At 41.8% G+C, this 16,663-nt stretch overlaps 2 protein-coding genes across 2 annotated transcripts; both read left to right on the top strand.

The window, feature by feature from the left end:
• Positions 1–5,990: 5,990 nt before the first annotated feature.
• On the top strand, positions 5,991–8,245 carry six7 (SIX homeobox 7; the record flags this gene model as incomplete). The annotated part of the gene is made up of 3 exons (XM_079184509.1): positions 5,991–6,398; positions 7,739–7,902; positions 8,038–8,245. 3 exons carry the CDS (start codon positions 5,991–5,993, stop codon positions 8,243–8,245), a joined length of 780 nt encoding a protein of 259 aa, XP_079040635.1.
• Positions 8,246–10,698: 2,453 nt separating this feature from the next.
• Positions 10,699–16,142, top strand: LOC306714323 (actin-related protein 2). The gene is made up of 9 exons (XM_079184320.1): positions 10,699–10,886; positions 11,806–11,916; positions 12,617–12,775; positions 13,059–13,188; positions 13,389–13,525; positions 13,635–13,784; positions 14,358–14,503; positions 14,602–14,734; positions 15,392–16,142. Exons 1-9 carry the CDS (start codon positions 10,839–10,841, stop codon positions 15,560–15,562), a joined length of 1,185 nt encoding a protein of 394 aa, XP_079040446.1. The 5' UTR covers positions 10,699–10,838; the 3' UTR covers positions 15,563–16,142.
• The last annotated feature ends 521 nt before the right edge of the window (positions 16,143–16,663 follow it).

Here is a 16,663-nt window from a genome sequence, read left to right as displayed (position 1 = left end):
AAAAAAAGTCGATCAAAAAGTAGCACTAAAGATTCAAATGAGCTGATTTTACTGCGTAGAAGCTGCTTTGATATCGACCCACCTGGCTTTGACACCGACTTCAGTTAACTTGCTTAATAAAGCAGTTGTAACACGGGAGATTAAGTGGGATTTATATGACAGATTCAGTTTTCAGCCTTTGTAGCGAAGGATCACACGACATGACAAAATCAATATAAGCTAGTAGTGAGGGTGACTGTTTTCACTGCTGTTTCCGTATTTTTCTTTGCTTGTCAGAGTTTGCAGAGCATCTTTGCAGATGCTACAGTCGACGGGAGAATTGGTGAATAATAGCGAAATATTAACACCAACTGGATGAGAGTTGACCTATATGCAGCAGACTAATTAGTGAATACTCACGTTAGGCCTGTGTCCTAGTTTCATACCACTCATTTGAAGTTTGAGTATGTGTAGAAGGCTGGATCAGCAACAAATACTTTAGGGATACTTTGTATACTTTAAGAATACTTGGTATACTTTAAGGAGTCAGTATGCAGACTGATATGGGACTTGTAGTTCTTATCGTAGAAGTGTTTCTTATTGTTGATATGTGATGAGAGCCTACGGCACACTATAACGTTCCTTCATGTGTCTGTAATTCAGACCGATGCTGAACTGTTTGACTTTTGTTTACTTTTACTCGCTGACACTAGGACTGTGTATATTTGTTTTTCAAAATAAAATAAATTGACTCTTTTGTTTCCCAGCTGTACTGAAAACAGACCCCCCCAAAAAAGCATTGTGCGTACGAATTTTGTGTGCCATTGCACTTCTACTGAGGACTTTCTTCCCTTTTGCGGACCTCACACAGATGTTTTTCGTAAATGTAGAAATATACAAATGACGTTGAATGGAGCACACAAACTGTGGCTCGAATCCACGACATTGACTCACTTTACAGAGCTATCAGAGCGCTAGTTCTGCCACAGAACAGGAGAAAACAGTACAAAGCGCCTCAACAGGATGAACGCTTGTGATCGTTTCTTCCAACGTCCTAATTAAGAAACTATTGCTTTGAACTCAAGGGGGGGAAACACCCCTCCAACACGCCGCTCTGCGCTTTGTACCCTCATCTTACAACCCTGCGTTCCCGCCTTCTTCTTTAACGTCCCTCTAAAAGACAAACCGTCCTCTCAATGCTTCTTTCTGGGCCGGGCCGGGCCGACCAGAGGGGATCAGTGGGAGTCACCAAAGTAGGAATTAATGAGCTTTATAGCATTAGGTAAGAATAAGTCCCACCTTAAATCCTTCAGGGTTCCTAAACAACTCCAGTTAACACCTGTTACGTGTGATGATGCAGGACGCGACTGCGGCTCAGTGGCGGAGCAGGGTTGTCCTTCAATCAGAGCGTCGGCGGTTCGATTCCCCGGCCTCTGCTGGTCCATGTCCAGAACACATTTCTATAATTTAATACCCGAGTCTCTCGAACAGCAGTGATTTTCTGGGCTATTTTTTAAAGGCTTAAATTAGCATTTAGCAGCCAACTGTGAGCTTGCGGTAAGCTGATCCTTCGAGAGCGAACATGATACCGTCTGATGGGGGTGGTTCATTGTGCCGGAGGGAACAACAACCCGATCCACTGGCCAACGATACCTGGAAAGAACATCTCATTACACAAATAATCTCCAGACAGCTTTTCACTTCACACCTCGAAGTGTAGAGGAGCTCGTTGCTCCGACTCACTTATTAATTCGCTCAGAGGGGATTTCCCCTGGAAATGCTAGAATGTCACGAAACCGGGCACCGCGTCTGTATGAAGGGGAATCAAGTCACGGGACTTTTAGGAATCTCAGACCACGGGCAGAGCTTCGCCTCGGGCCCGCTGGAGGGAAGGGAGGCACCAGAACCAGGACTGAGTGGAGCAGACGGTCAGCCTCTGCTGCAGTAAAATGAGAGGGTTTCTTGGTAACGCTAACGTTTAGCCAACGGGGCCCCGCCAAAATCAATACAGACCAGCTTTGACCTCACGGAGATAACAAGAGAAGACAGCCCTGGCTGTTACAGCTGGAGAAAACTAATAATAATATATATACATACATATATTCAAATATATGCATCAAATTGAGCTGGAGATCTGACAGTTTTAATGGGATCCCCCATTCCACATGTACTTTATATCACCTGTGTCTATTGAATCAGGAGATCTCTCTCTCTCCTCTCACCCCACAGCGACGGACGGGGAAGACATTTTTTGGCGTTTGTTTGGCGAGTGCGAGCTGAGAGGTAAAGCTAACACACAGTATGTTGAGGACGAGGGGAGGGGGGGGGGGACGCACGGGGGATAGACCTGTCTGGGAGGATACTGCTATTGAGTTGCAAATGAGCTTGTAATTAGCCCTTACACATTTGCCTGGAGGGAATTAGTGAGTGTGTATGTGTGTGTGTGTGCGTGTGTGTGTGTAATTGTGTGTTTTTTAACCCATTTTCCTTAGAATAGGGGTCGACAGTGATAAGCAGATAATACTAATTACTTCTCCTCCCAATTGCTTGTTAATTGTGCTTGGTGTGGATTTATACAGCATGGTAATATCCCCCATTCCACACACACACACACACACACACACGCACACACACTCACTCACACACACAAACAGCATGCCCCCCGCTTTGCCTGTTGGCAAAATCAACAGGTCATTTTTTTAAGCAGGAGGCTTCTGGTTAATCCTCTAATTAATTATGCCAAGTGGGGTTCCTCCATCTATAGGTCCAGCCAATGAGGCAGTGTGTGTGTGTGTGTGTGTGTGTATGTGTGTGTGTGTGTACATTAATTTGTAGTTGCCAACAAGTTTTACACATTCTCCAGTTTGTTCTTAAATTAAAACACAGTTAAACAGTGACCAAACAACACAAATTAGATGGCACTAAAGGTTTAGATCTACTGAAGATAAAAATGTCTTTCTGACATCTTTCTGCTCTCTTTATAGTTATTATTACTTTATAATGAAATGACGTAAACATGAAGAGTCTCTCACCCGATGAGTTGACGAGGAGCACAGCCCGAATGCACCAGTAGTTTTGGGGTAAAGGTGTCGGCTCAGTGCGGCCTCTGGATCAGGTGTGCCGTGTCCTTCGGGCGGTTCACCACCTGAAGGAGGAAACAGCAAAAGACACACAAAACACCGTCACATCTACAAGCAATTTGGGCTTTCCAGTTCTACGATCCTGCCTGATGGAAGGGAACCCAAACACCTGAAGGTAAACAGATAACAGGTAAACCTTTCTGTGAAGTGACAGTGAAAATTAGCATTTTATTGTTTGTGGGCTGTTGGATGGAGATGGATTATCAGCGGTTCAGAGGAACACAGGGGGATGACTCAGGACTATTATATGAAGAGATAAAGTTGAACTTCTTAAGTGCTTCCCTTTAAGGATGCCTCTCCAAAAAACATGGCCACGGTGTGACATAAAGGAAAAATATATAGGATATAAATGGCCTTGAAGTTACACACTAAATCACTATAGGTACATTTTCAATAATAATTAAAGGCAGTAGAGACAAAAGCATGATCGGTGATGTCAAGATGTTGTATTTCAGAAAGATATAAAGTATAAGATGTGATGTATATATATGCCCCCCCCCCCCCCTTCCTTATACAAACACATATGTAATCGGTTCATCCCGTCACCATCTTATCATTCATCCCACTCCAACGGCTCGGGAGCGCTTAAGCAGATTTTGGTTCAGTCTGCTCTCAAAGTGTTAAACAGATTGGGTTGGTGGGGATTTCTTGTACTGAAGGTGTGTGTGTGTGTGTGTGTGATGGTGGTGGGCAGGGGCGCAAAGTGTCTGAAACGTGGAGGGGTTAGATTAACTGTGAGCATGATATTCACTGAGCTCATTTCTCTCCTGTGCCAAAGAGTGTGGCTGGCGGACACACACACACACACACACACACACATAAAATCACACTTAACTCCCCTTTGCATTAGTTTACCAATCCCACCTGGTATGTTAATCTAGATTTAGGCTCTAACACATATCTAATGATTGCCAGATGCTTATAGAGTCATTCTATACCCTAAACTCCACTGAACAGCATCTCTAGTTGACTGTAAATTATCAATTCTGATAATTGATTAACTGCTTAGAGTAATTTATCTCGTACATATTTGCTCATCTCAGCTGCTCAAACAAGAGAATTTTCTACTTTTCTCTGTCTTATATTATTATGAAATAACTACAATGTTGAGAATCACTATTTGGGGGTAAAACCTGCCTCATGAGACTGAATAAACATTTGTATTGACGGTTTACATTTTTAATCGCACGTGCTTGACATCCATTCAGGGAAAAAAATGGATGTAGCATCTTCCGGTGTTTTATCAGCAAATATTTAAAAATGTGTCCCGAGTATAAGTCTTAAGACAACTCCTTACTTGATGCTCATATGGAATTTATGTTTTAATACATTTTTTTCCAAATTAAGAAAGAAAATTCATCCGATTCATATTGTTTTAATTGAATTTTCTTTTAAATTGTCTGTACTTCTATGTCTGCAATAATAGATTATTATTTGCTTCTACAAAAGATTACTGAAACGTTAAAACGCTAAAAAAAAGTATAGTATTTAAGATGACACAACGACACAATTATTGATCCCAACGACACAACCTGATGTTCATGGATATTATCTGTATTCTAGACAGATTTGTAGACACATTTTAAGCTACTTCACCTTATATTAAACCAGATGATCCTTCACCTGACTGCAACCTTTATGCAAAGCCATGCACTCCAGGGATTAATCTATGTCTGCCTTCAGCGCCGTTTGTTTTAGGCTTTAAGTTAAATAGCTAATTTAATATCTGTAACCTAACAGTCAGGCTTTGGTCCGCTGATGCTTGGCAAAGTGACACATATATGTACACATTTCCTGTCAGCTATGGTGTGCAAATGAAGTGTAACGTGTTTGTATTACAGTTGACAGATGCTGACAGGATCCTTAAACTGATTAATAAGAAAATTATCCTCAGACTGATTAATGAGCTACCGAGATCAGAGGGATTGAACCGGGCAGCAGATCATTAATTCCTTATCCCGGGGTTGCTCCACCATACATCGATGCCTAGGGGCGTTGTTATTATGCCTTGTCCTGGCAAGAGGTCATTGAGGATGAACTATGGAACCATATCTCTTTTAATTACATAGGTATTAGCTGGTCGGGGATGGCAGCTTTGTGTCCCGACGTGTCCTCTCGGGCCAAATGTCCAGGCACATGTGATACAGATTTTCATGACCATGACCCCACGATGTAATTGTGCCATCCATGTGTGCAGGCTTAACTATTCCTCACTACGACTTTAAAGTTTTCACTCATTCCTAAAAGTGTGAAAACCCTCATTTCTTGGCATTCTCCTTACATCTTCTTGGGTTTGTCTGCTGTCAAAAAAGTGTTTTTCTTTCCACATCTACTCTCCTCTCATCATCTCCTGTCCATCGCTGTGCTACATCTCCACCAGATCCGTCATCAAATAACCTATCCCCGCTTGTTTGCTCACTGCAGTCATCCAGGCAGTCAATGTATCCTCAGGCTATAAGCCAAACAAGCTGATCAGCCAGTCACCTCTGTACACACTACCCCCCACTAAGAGGCTAATGGCCCGGACGCATAATCCTTCTCAAAACAACTACAGAGATGCTAATTGTATCTCGCTATAAATACAGGTCGACTCCTTGTCCTCTTTCTTTATTTAGCTTGCGGCCACCGTTGCGCACCAGCTTCTCTGAAACATTTGTCCAAATACCGGGAAAGACTCGGCTACTTAAAGAGAGGCGGCGGATAGATGCTGCAAGTGTCAATAATCTTGCCATCATCTTGGAAGAAAAAAGAGGCAGCGAGCGCACGGAGCGTTACGCACGGTTGGAGACAACACTTCATGCGCCTCGCGAACATTTCATAGCTTATTCGGTGAGCTACTGGGGAGGGGGGGCGGGGAAGCACCTAGCCGAGATGTTCCCACTGCCGATGTTCACGCCGGACCAGGTCGCTCGGGTGTGCGAGAACTTGGAGGAGACCGGGGACATCGAGCGCCTCGGCAGGTTCCTCTGGTCCCTGCCCGCGGCCGTCCCTGGCTCCGCCGGGGAGGCGCTCAACCGACACGAGTCCGTGATGCGAGCGCGAGCGCTGGTCGCCTTCCACGGGGGAAACTTCGAGGGTCTTTACCAGATTCTCCAGAGCCACCGGTTCACGCGCGAGTCGCACGCCAAGCTCCAGGACCTGTGGCTGGACGCGCACTACCGAGAGGCGGAGAGGCTGCGCGGGCGGCCGCTGGGCCCGGTGGAGAAGTACCGGATCCGCAAGAAGTTCCCCCTGCCCCGCACCATCTGGGATGGCGAGCAGAAGACGCATTGCTTTAAGGTAAACACAAAGGTACGCGCTCTAGTGTTAGAATTTCACCCACACGGATGCTGGTGACAGGGTGATGGAGTTTGAGCCCCGCGGTACAACCCACGTGTCCCTATATTGATTGCATCGTTATATATCATTATAAATAACATGCATTCAGACTAAAGGAAAGTGCATCTTAAAACTTGACCAGCAGCAGCTCTCTACAGGTGATTTTTAACCTGCTGTATGGAGCAGCCTGGTCTTTGAGCTCTTAAGATGATAATATCCAGAGCTTTGGTTATCCCTCTGCCTTCTGCCGTGAAGTCTACTACACCACTTTAGACATGGTGGCCTGTTGCGAGATCAGAAGTCTCGTACAAATGTGGACAATACTTTCTGACCAGGATATCCAGGCTTTCATACACTGACAAACAAGGTTAGATTACGGCTCCTAAAGATGCCAAATTAGTAGTTTGAGCACTGATTCCAGCGCAACTTGTAAATCCATAAGTGAATCCATCATGTTGATTTCATTTGTTTCGTCATATATCTTATCCCAACTTTATATGATGTCACACAGCTTTTTATTTAACCTGGTTTTGATTTTAAATGGTCACTTCAGCATCATTTTCTTCTTCTTTTCATGTTGTGTTTTCGCTGCTGGAACATTTACTGTGTGCACCTGCAAAGGCCAGATTTCTGCAGGGTCCATTAGAGTTTAATCTTATTTGTAATTAGCAGCAATAATCTAAACGAGCCATCTATCTGCTATCCAGGAGCCAACATAAGATTCATTCATTCGATGTTTAACTCTTCAGCTCCTCGCCTGCAGACATGTGTATACAGAAATATACACAAACACTGAATTTCATCATGAGTGGTTCTTTTGGAAGCAAATAGATTGTCTTTAAGTTATGATAACTGTTGTGATACTCTGTTAAATGTCACAAGAGAGGATTTAACTTTAAGGATTCAAAGATTAAGTTGTGTGTTTATGTGTGTGATCTCCCTCATGTGGCCGGGTGAAGTATCGTTCATAGTTAATCTGTAATTCCAAACCTCGGGAGGGATAGCCTCCCCGACAGCCTATTAAGCCCCTTAACATGATCCAATTTAGTGGCTATAAATTGTTATGTATACTTACAATAATCTACTGTATTAATAAATCCAGTCTAATGTGATTATACTGAGCATCATATGAGATTATTGTGGTGTAATAGGATGATATTACAACACCATATGGTGTCTTATCAAAGTGCTACTCCATACTAATAGAGTAAACGTTGTGTTGTCTACTTACAGGAGATAATATAACATGAGATTAATGAACGGCAGCCTAAATATTCCATATATTTCTATGTGTTCTCCAGGAAAGGACTCGCAGTTTGTTGAGAGAGTGGTACCTTCAAGACCCGTACCCCAACCCGTCCAGGAAGCGCCACTTGGCCCAGGCCACGGGACTCACACCCACACAGGTCGGCAACTGGTTCAAGAACCGCCGCCAAAGAGACCGCGCTGCGTCCGCAAAGAACAGGTATGTCAACATTTACATATGGTTATTGGTTAATTCCAATGTATGCAATGAGTACTAACATCTGCCTGAAGAGCAGCTCCAGCACATCCATCCGTTGAGCCCGAACTCATGTATCTTATCTCTCCCTCCACCCAGAATGCAGCAGGATTCCTCCCTCTTGGCCTCTGGGAGCTCCCTTAACGGCTCCCTCCAGGACCGCCGCCATCACGGCCACTTGTTGCCTCCGTCTCCTCGCCACCTGGGCAGCCCGGAGGCCAGCGACTGCAGCACAGACGAGCGCCGAGGAACGGGAGCCTCCACCCCAGAGATCTCCGTCAGCAGCGACAGCGAGTTCGAGTCTTGAGAGGGTCGAGACTCTCGTTGCCTGCGGAGGGGCGAGAGCGGCGTCCATCATTAGACCCAGATAAAGACATTTAAACTGGCCGTGGCTGTTTGGAAACACTGAGGTGTTCTCAGTGGAAGGAGGAGGAGGAGGCTGTGAGTGGACATTGTGAGGCAATGATATGCAAAAACGACCAGCACTTAAAAAAAAAAGCACCATGGCACATGACTTCGACTGTTAAATGAACTAGTTTACTGCTGAGCATGGTCTTTAGATAATGTGAGTAATAACATTTCAGGTTTTTGATACTTTTGGTTTGAATAGATCATTTTCTAATAGTCATTATCTAAGCTACATAACTCATTTGTATGGAAATTGTGAGGACACAATGAACAATGCCTTGGGTAGGCTTTTAATATATGTCACTACATTTACATGCACATTAATAACTTGATTATCGTCAGTCTACAGCAATACAGTTTGAATAAATCTCCAAAATGTACCTATCTAATGGCATTATTACGAAAATTGTGTAGGCAAACAATGTCAATTTGAACCATCTTGTTATAATGGCATGTAAACATAGTGACTGACCAATTAAACACATTTCACTGCCTTAAAAACTAAGGGCATCACTCTTTTATAATGCAAAAAACAATTAATACCATATGTTTAGAAATACTTTATGTAAGTAATGATACAAATGCGCTGCTTAAAATACAAAACCATTTTGTTACCAGCTGTGTTTGACCTGTTCACTCCTCGTTTGTTTACCGTTTAAAATATGTAGTTTCTTTTGTGTTTTTTTGTAAACGCTCCTGAGCTGCTCTGATGAATTCCTGCAGGAGCTGAAACAGAAAAAGACGAGACAGCGAGAATGTAAAGCACTAGTCGGTCTTAACTCAATGTGCCTGTTACATTTGAGAACAGTGAGACCCGGTCAGGACACGATTGTGTCCTCGTGTCGCAAAGACACACTCAACGGCCTGTTTGCTGTCTTTTTTTACAACCATCATTTCTCATAACACATTACTGCAATGAAAAGATGAATTTTGTAAATGTTTTATGTAAATAAATGAACCTATTTTTATCCAAAGTTATACCGACTCACTGTATTCATGAGTTTAAAATTGTGTTGATACAGTACAGCAATGATGTGTGACAAGAATTGAGTTATGGGCCACGTACAGTCCATTGATCAGTACAAGGTTGTCTTCACTTTAACTGAGGAAGAGTCCACAATTTAGCTTATTAATCCACCAATGATAAAAGACAAAAGGGTAACATGAATTTTTCCAACAATCCAGTTTTTCGCGATTGAACACTGAGTAGAAATGTTTCATATTTTGTCAATATAAGCTAATTTAGGTGCGCCAACTGCCAAACAACATTTTAAGGGTTTACGTTTATTTCTTTAGCTGCTAAATGCTCCACTATGTTCACCAGCTAGTGATAGCATTACTTAGCTGCTAGCTAGTCTGTTGTAGGGTAAAGTTAGGTAGGATAGAGTGGTTTTATCAGAGCTTTTCACAGACAAACCTTTAAATTACTGGCATATTTTTCAATTGAATAAAATACAAGTCACACAAAACAAACTTTTGAGGACATTCACAGGTTCCCCAAAAGAGTCTTCTACGCAGCTTAAACGAAAAATAGCATTTCTGCTGCACAATTTAGAATATTTTTACCTGTTCACGAGTTGCAATTGTCTCCTAAACCAAACAAAGATGGCGGCCGGAAGTGACGTACTTCGTGCTCGTTTTGTAGCGCAACGAGAGTTAACGGTAGAAAACACGGAGGCAGAACAACGCCAGTGTCTCTGAGGGGCCGTTATTCTATTTTTAGGAGGCACAAAGCTAACGTGATGCTGAATGAACCTAAGGGAGGATTGCTTTTCAGGGAAGCAATTCATACAATGACAAAAGTATCATACAATGACAAAAGTTTAAAAGTGCATGGACAATTCAATCATTTAAAAATAACGACAATTTAAATTAAGAAATTAATAATTACATGTGAAATATATAAATAAACAGAACGAGATAAAATATAGTGATTAGTTTTATAATTTTATCACATCATAATTAAATAAAATACATCTATACATTTGTTCTGAAGTACATACAAAAGGTCTACCAACAACAGTCTACAGTATAGCTTTGAATTATTGATTATTATTATTATATGAGTTTGATAATATAATAAGATAAAAATAAAAGTATTATCATTTCCAGTATTATATAGTTACAGTGAACAGATGTAGCAACATGTCTCACTAGTAGTGGGCAGAGTATAGACATTTACATAATAAATGGACAAATGTTCTTTTTTTGTTGTTGCAACTTTAAAAATGATTTGCCTCATTCAAAAGAAAGCTACCTGTTTGCCTCAAACAAGTGAATTGTAGATCCTTCCCCTCCTTCCAGATCACAGAAAGTGGGTGTCCACCCATTCAGCGATCCCGCCCACGCTGGAAGGAGTAGCAAGAAGACTTCTGCTTACCTGTCAGTTGTAGTCACTGCTAAATTCATGCATTATAGTCTTGGATTTGTCATTTGTTGGTGAAACTCCTGTCCTGACAGGAGGGAGTATCTTGAGCTGAATTAGTTTAAGCATGGACAGCGAGGGGAGAAAAGTGGTGGTCTGTGACAATGGGACAGGGGTAAGTCAAGTAGTGTCTGTATTGTACTATGCCATTACCCAACAGTCTATTAACATCACTGGTTATTGTCTTTTTTCTTTTCCGGTAACTTTTTAGCTTGTGTTTTCTTCAAAAATGTCTCATACAAACCTACACCAGCTTTGTTAAACATCTGTTTTATTTCAAAGTAGCTGCTCTAAGAGGGTAAACGTTTACTTCTGGATCATATGCAATGGTTGACATCTGAAGGGTGTGAATCTGTGTGCATACTGCAGCCTGATTCCACATCTGTCTGGACTTGTCACTCTGCCTCTGTATGTTCACACACAGCCATACATGGTTGTGATGCTTTGAACTGATCAACAACTGGATAAAAAGCAGGAAGAGAGATTTGAGATAGTAAAACATTCGGAGGGGCTCTTAAATACTGTACTGTGGCATGTATACTGATATATGTGAGGACAAACGTGAGTAATAAACTGTACCTGCAGTCAGAAACTGGTTGTGTCCTATTTCTTTTGCCTCTCTTTGGAATGCATTTCACCCCTTCAGGCTAGGGAATGTGTCCACGGCCACAAAGACAAGTTGAGACACTACGGTATGAGGTGTAGTCATGACAGGCAGAGAAGCAGCAGGCCATTTAAAAGCAATGCAACAATATACTTATGCCAAATGAGTTATTATTACGCATGCTTTTAAAAATGTAATGAAATTGCATTTGCATGCTCTGATAAATAATCTGGTGAATGCATCATAATAATACACCCTGGGACAGACAGATTAAGCCGGATTAAACTGAATGGAATTGATTTATGAATGGAAATGATCCATTCCAAAAGGCTTTAGTGCCGGAGTACAATTAATGTGAGTTAACATACAACAAAAAGAACTTTATTCACAAAAAAGTCGACGTTTGTTTCACTTTCACATTTCTTCACAGTTTGTCAAGTGTGGCTTCGCTGGATCCAACTTCCCCGACCACATCTTCCCTGCCATGGTGGGTCGACCGATCATTCGATCAAACACCAAAGTGGGCAACATTGAGATAAAGGTGGGTTTACTCTAATGTCTTGCTTTGCATATTTTCCCCGTTCTTTGTCACTTATTAACACCAACTCTATGTGGTTGTATTCTGGTTAAAGCGAAGGGAATGCCTGCCTGGTAAGTCTGAACACACGCTATAAGTCTTGTTAAGCTAATTAAACACCTGACCTACCTCCTCTCCTCTAGCTCCTCTTACCTCGCAGCTCAAACGTATCAACGTGTCTTAGATCTGTACACCTGTTAGCTGCCCGTAAGACACAGTTAAGTTCATATTCTCACGTAACCTGAGGCTGTGCCGAGCACTCAGACCTTTACTCCTCGTAATCCTCACGGGACATCTTGTGGAGCAGGAGTGCAAAGGCCATGTTGGCTTCATTTCATAATCCACAGCAGAGTCAATACAAAGACATCATTGTTAAGACAATACATTGATGTATACGTTCCCCAATATACGGCATCTGTGCCTAAACTAAGGTATCAGGAATGAATTTTTAGAAACAATACCAAGTCCTCATCCTTTTTCCACAAAGCAAGGCCAACACAGAACAACTGCAGACTAACTGTAGTGTGCACATATTACAACTTTCTCCTATTCATAAGAAAAAAAACACCTAATCCTGTATTCCTAAAAAGGTAAATAAACAGGCATTTAACAGAAAGATCAGCTCTTATCCCGTTGCTGACCTCCTCCTGCTCTCTCCCACCAGGACCTGATGGTGGGTGATGAGGCCAGCGAGTGCCGCTCCATGCTGGAGGTGTCCTACCCGATGGAGAACGGCATGGTGCGCAGCTGGGAAGACATGCTCCACCTGTGGGACTACACCTTCGGCCCCGACCGCCTGGACATCAACCCGTCAGAATGCAAGGTAGAACACAGCTGGGCAGATGTTGTACTCTATTAACTTTTCTAACAATACAAGCTGCACAAGTTTCCTCGCAAAATGGTGGAGCTGCTAAATGTTGTTTGCAGCATTTACGGAGGTTTGCAAGAAGCCTGCATTGTAATGAATTCTACATTGGTATGCTCGGTATTACAGCATTGTCCCCTCTTTCTGTAATCTGCAAGAATTAAAAACATATATTTATCTTATTCTATGAAAGCTTTGAAAGAATTCCCTCAGTTTGTATTGTATTTGTTTCTTCCTGAAGATCCTGCTGACTGAGCCGCCCATGAACCCCATCAAGAACCGGGAGAAGATCACGGAGGTCATGTTTGAGAAGTACCAGTTCCACGGCATTTATGTGGCAATTCAGGCTGTGCTCACTCTGTATGCTCAGGGTAAGACATCAAGTCCAATCATATATCAATATGTAGTAGTTTGAATCACTTTTTGATCTTGAGTTGTTGTTTCTGAGAGCAAACTGTTATAATAACAGAAGAAATCTATTTTATAACTTCTCTTTTCTGTTCTGTCAGACCTCCAGGATTATTGGAAATGTGTCATTAAATAATCTTTTGGGAATTGATCCCGTCTACAGGTTTGCTGACCGGTGTGGTCCTCGACTCGGGGGACGGTGTCACCCACATCTGTCCCGTGTATGAGGGCTTTTCTTTACCCCACCTCACACGCCGGCTGGACATCGCAGGACGGGACATCACGCGGTACCTCATCAAGGTGAGCCGGGAGACTCTCAGCTCCATATTGCACATGAAGAAATTAGGGGAAAAAGATGCATAAAAGACAAACGACAAAACCACTCACCTTTTTGTCTTAACGCAATCAGCTCCTGCTCCTCCGAGGTTACGCCTTCAACCACACGGCCGACTTTGAGACTGTGCGTTTGTTGAAGGAGGAGCTCTGCTATGTGGGATACAACATCGAGCAGGAGCAGCGCCTGGCTTTAGAGACCACCTACCTGGTGGAGACGTTCACGGTATGGTGAAGAACTGAATCCCAGGAAAGCAATTTTAGTTTAAGTCTATAAGGAAGGGTTCAATATTTAGGGAAATGTGCTTTTTAGCTTTCTTGCTGAGAGTTAGACGAGAAGATCGATACCACTCGTGCACCTGTACGGTAAATATGAAGCTAAAGCAAGCAGTTAGTTAGCTTAGCTTAGCATAAATACTGGAAAGAGGGGGAAATGGCTAGCCAGGCACCAAAGGCAAAAGAAAAAATACTAACAAGTTATATCTTGTTTGTTTAATCTGCTCAAAAAGTAAAAGTATTATAAGTGTAAAAACAACAATTTGTGAAGTTATGGGGTGGTTTAAGCTAACGTAGCTCTATTTAGTTAGCGTACAAACATGGGAGTGGTATGAATTTTCTTATCTAACTCTCGGCAAGAAAATTAAGTGTATTTTCCCAAATATATAAAAAAAAAAAATGTAATGCCACTATAAGAAGAATTTAAACATGTTTTGATGCTGTGTAAGAAAAGACATTGTGGCATGCTGCTGCCATGTTGTTCTTTCTACAAAGCTGAAGTTGCTTCCTATCTGTGGTGCAGCTCCCTGACGGCCGACAGGTGAAGGTGGGCGGAGAGCGGTTCGGGGCCCCTGAGGCTCTCTTCCAGCCTCATCTCATTAACGTGGAGGGAGCAGGAGTGGCGGAGCTGCTGTTTAACACCATCCAGGCTGCAGACATCGACCTCAGGTCTGAGTCTCCTCACTGCCGTCTGTACTGACGCCCTGAAGAAGACAAACAGGGCATGTAGACAAGTCATTGTTCTATCTTTTTTCTTCTCTGTGCAGGTCAGACTTCTATAAGCACATTGTTCTGTCAGGAGGGTCCACCATGTACCCGGGACTTCCATCCAGACTAGAGAGAGAGATCAAGCAGCTCTACCTGGAGAGGGTGCTGGACGGAGACACTAAGAAACTATCAGTAAGAACTTTAGTATCCACTGCCAATAAGTCTGCTCTACTGGAGAACGATGCAGTCGGGATGCAGCTGGGAAGATAATCTGTTTATTAAAACACAGCTGCACCACAACGTTAGATAAGGTTATCCTTTACAACTTTTAAAATCTCTACATACGTTTGAATAAATACCATAACAACAATGTTTAAAACATGTTCCATTATTTTAATAAATGTTACATTGACATTGATAATTGCATTTGACAAAACAATCTCGCCTGTGGTCCACTTGTTCTGGAGCTTTTGACCACATCACATAGTCATTAAGACACATACTGAAAGTAAGTGGACCTTGAGCTGAGACAGTTTGGGCAAATACATATAAACTTTAAGCTCAATCAATGTACTATTGGATTTTATTATATTGATAACAAAAAAGGTACTAAATTTGGACTATTATATTGTGAATTATTACATTTTTTAACCAGGGCTATTGCAAAAAAAGGTGATATTGAGAATATATTTTGGATTATTGTGATGTTATTTTTAAAGAACTTTTCCTGCCGTTGTAGGAGCAGCTTTATCTGGTGCTCTAACTAACAACCAGAGAGAGAGACACTTAAAATCAGAGAGATCACAAAGGTTCAATGAACTCTCCTCTCCTTTTACCTCACCTGTGTAGAAGTTTCGGATCCGCATCGAGGACCCTCCCCGGCGTAAACACATGGTGTTCCTGGGCGGCGCGGTGCTCGCCAACATCATGAAAGACAAGGACTCCTTCTGGCTGAGCCGGGCAGACTACGAGGAGAAAGGCCTGGGAGTGCTGCAAAAACTGGGAGGTGGAATCAGATAAAAAAAATTACAACTTGTAACGGAAAAAAAACAACATCACCCAGATATTTCAGCTTGTATATCAACTTCTCACCTCTTATAGCCTGGCATGCTGGATGAAAAAGCTTCATTCCTGCTAGTGCTGGAACAATATTTAGATTAGTCGACTGACAAAAAAGTGACAATTGTGTTTGATGGCCAAGTTTTTCTTTCTTTATATCATTTAAAAGTGGACATGTTTGAGTTTTCTGACATGTCATAGACTTAACCATTACTTCATTTAAAAAATGAATTAGCTATGAACAAGTGAAACCCCATAATGTGCTTTTTAAAAGGCTACTGCAATAATAAAGTTATCTTAATGTGTGCTGGGAAACGCCACTGACTGATGTAGAAAATGTGAAATGTTTTAAACGGTAAATAATCATAAACCTGAGAAACAAAGCAGCTTGCTAGCTCATTGTAATCAATCATTAGATCAGTAAGATATTCTCTGTCTTGATATTTTCTTTGCATTTGGGGAATATCAGTCCTACTGTTTGATTCGTCAGATGTTTAAGGATTGTTTTACCAACTTTCAAATAAATTTGATCAAACATGCAAATTAAGTCTTTTGTGAAAAGTGATCAGTTCTTTCTTTAATTTGTTAAAAGCTGGAATAAAGACCAAAAATATAAAATTAGGTTAGAATGTCACAACTCTTGAATAAACAGCACATCTGAGGGTGCTGGTGGTTTAAAATCAGGAGTCAAAGAGTGTTGTTTGCTTCCATCTGGTGGTTGAATTCCTTTAAGACATCCAATCACAACATTCACAATCAAACTGAACCAAACTGAAAGTAACACTGTGAACAGATATTGCAATTTTTTTTTATTGCGATACTGAGTTACCTGACAAAATACAGTAATGTGTTTTTTTCACACTGAAAAAAAAAAAGAAAGACAAATAAATAGTGAGCTCTCACAATGAACACATGCTTCACGCGCACCACATTCGCAGAACCTTCACGTTAAATGAAAAAGCATGCAATAATGTTCAAAACACAGAGTCATAGTTCTCAAAATGAACCTCCTCAGCTGATTTAAAAACTCCAGATATGTTGAAAATCCATACTTAGGTTTGA

This window comes from Pholis gunnellus (genome assembly GCF_910591455.1).
Source record: "Pholis gunnellus genome assembly, chromosome: 23".
Classification (NCBI taxonomy): Eukaryota; Metazoa; Chordata; class Actinopteri; order Perciformes; family Pholidae; genus Pholis; species Pholis gunnellus.
The sequence above is the reverse complement of the archived record's forward strand: the minus strand, read 5'-3'. Positions and strand labels throughout refer to the sequence as shown.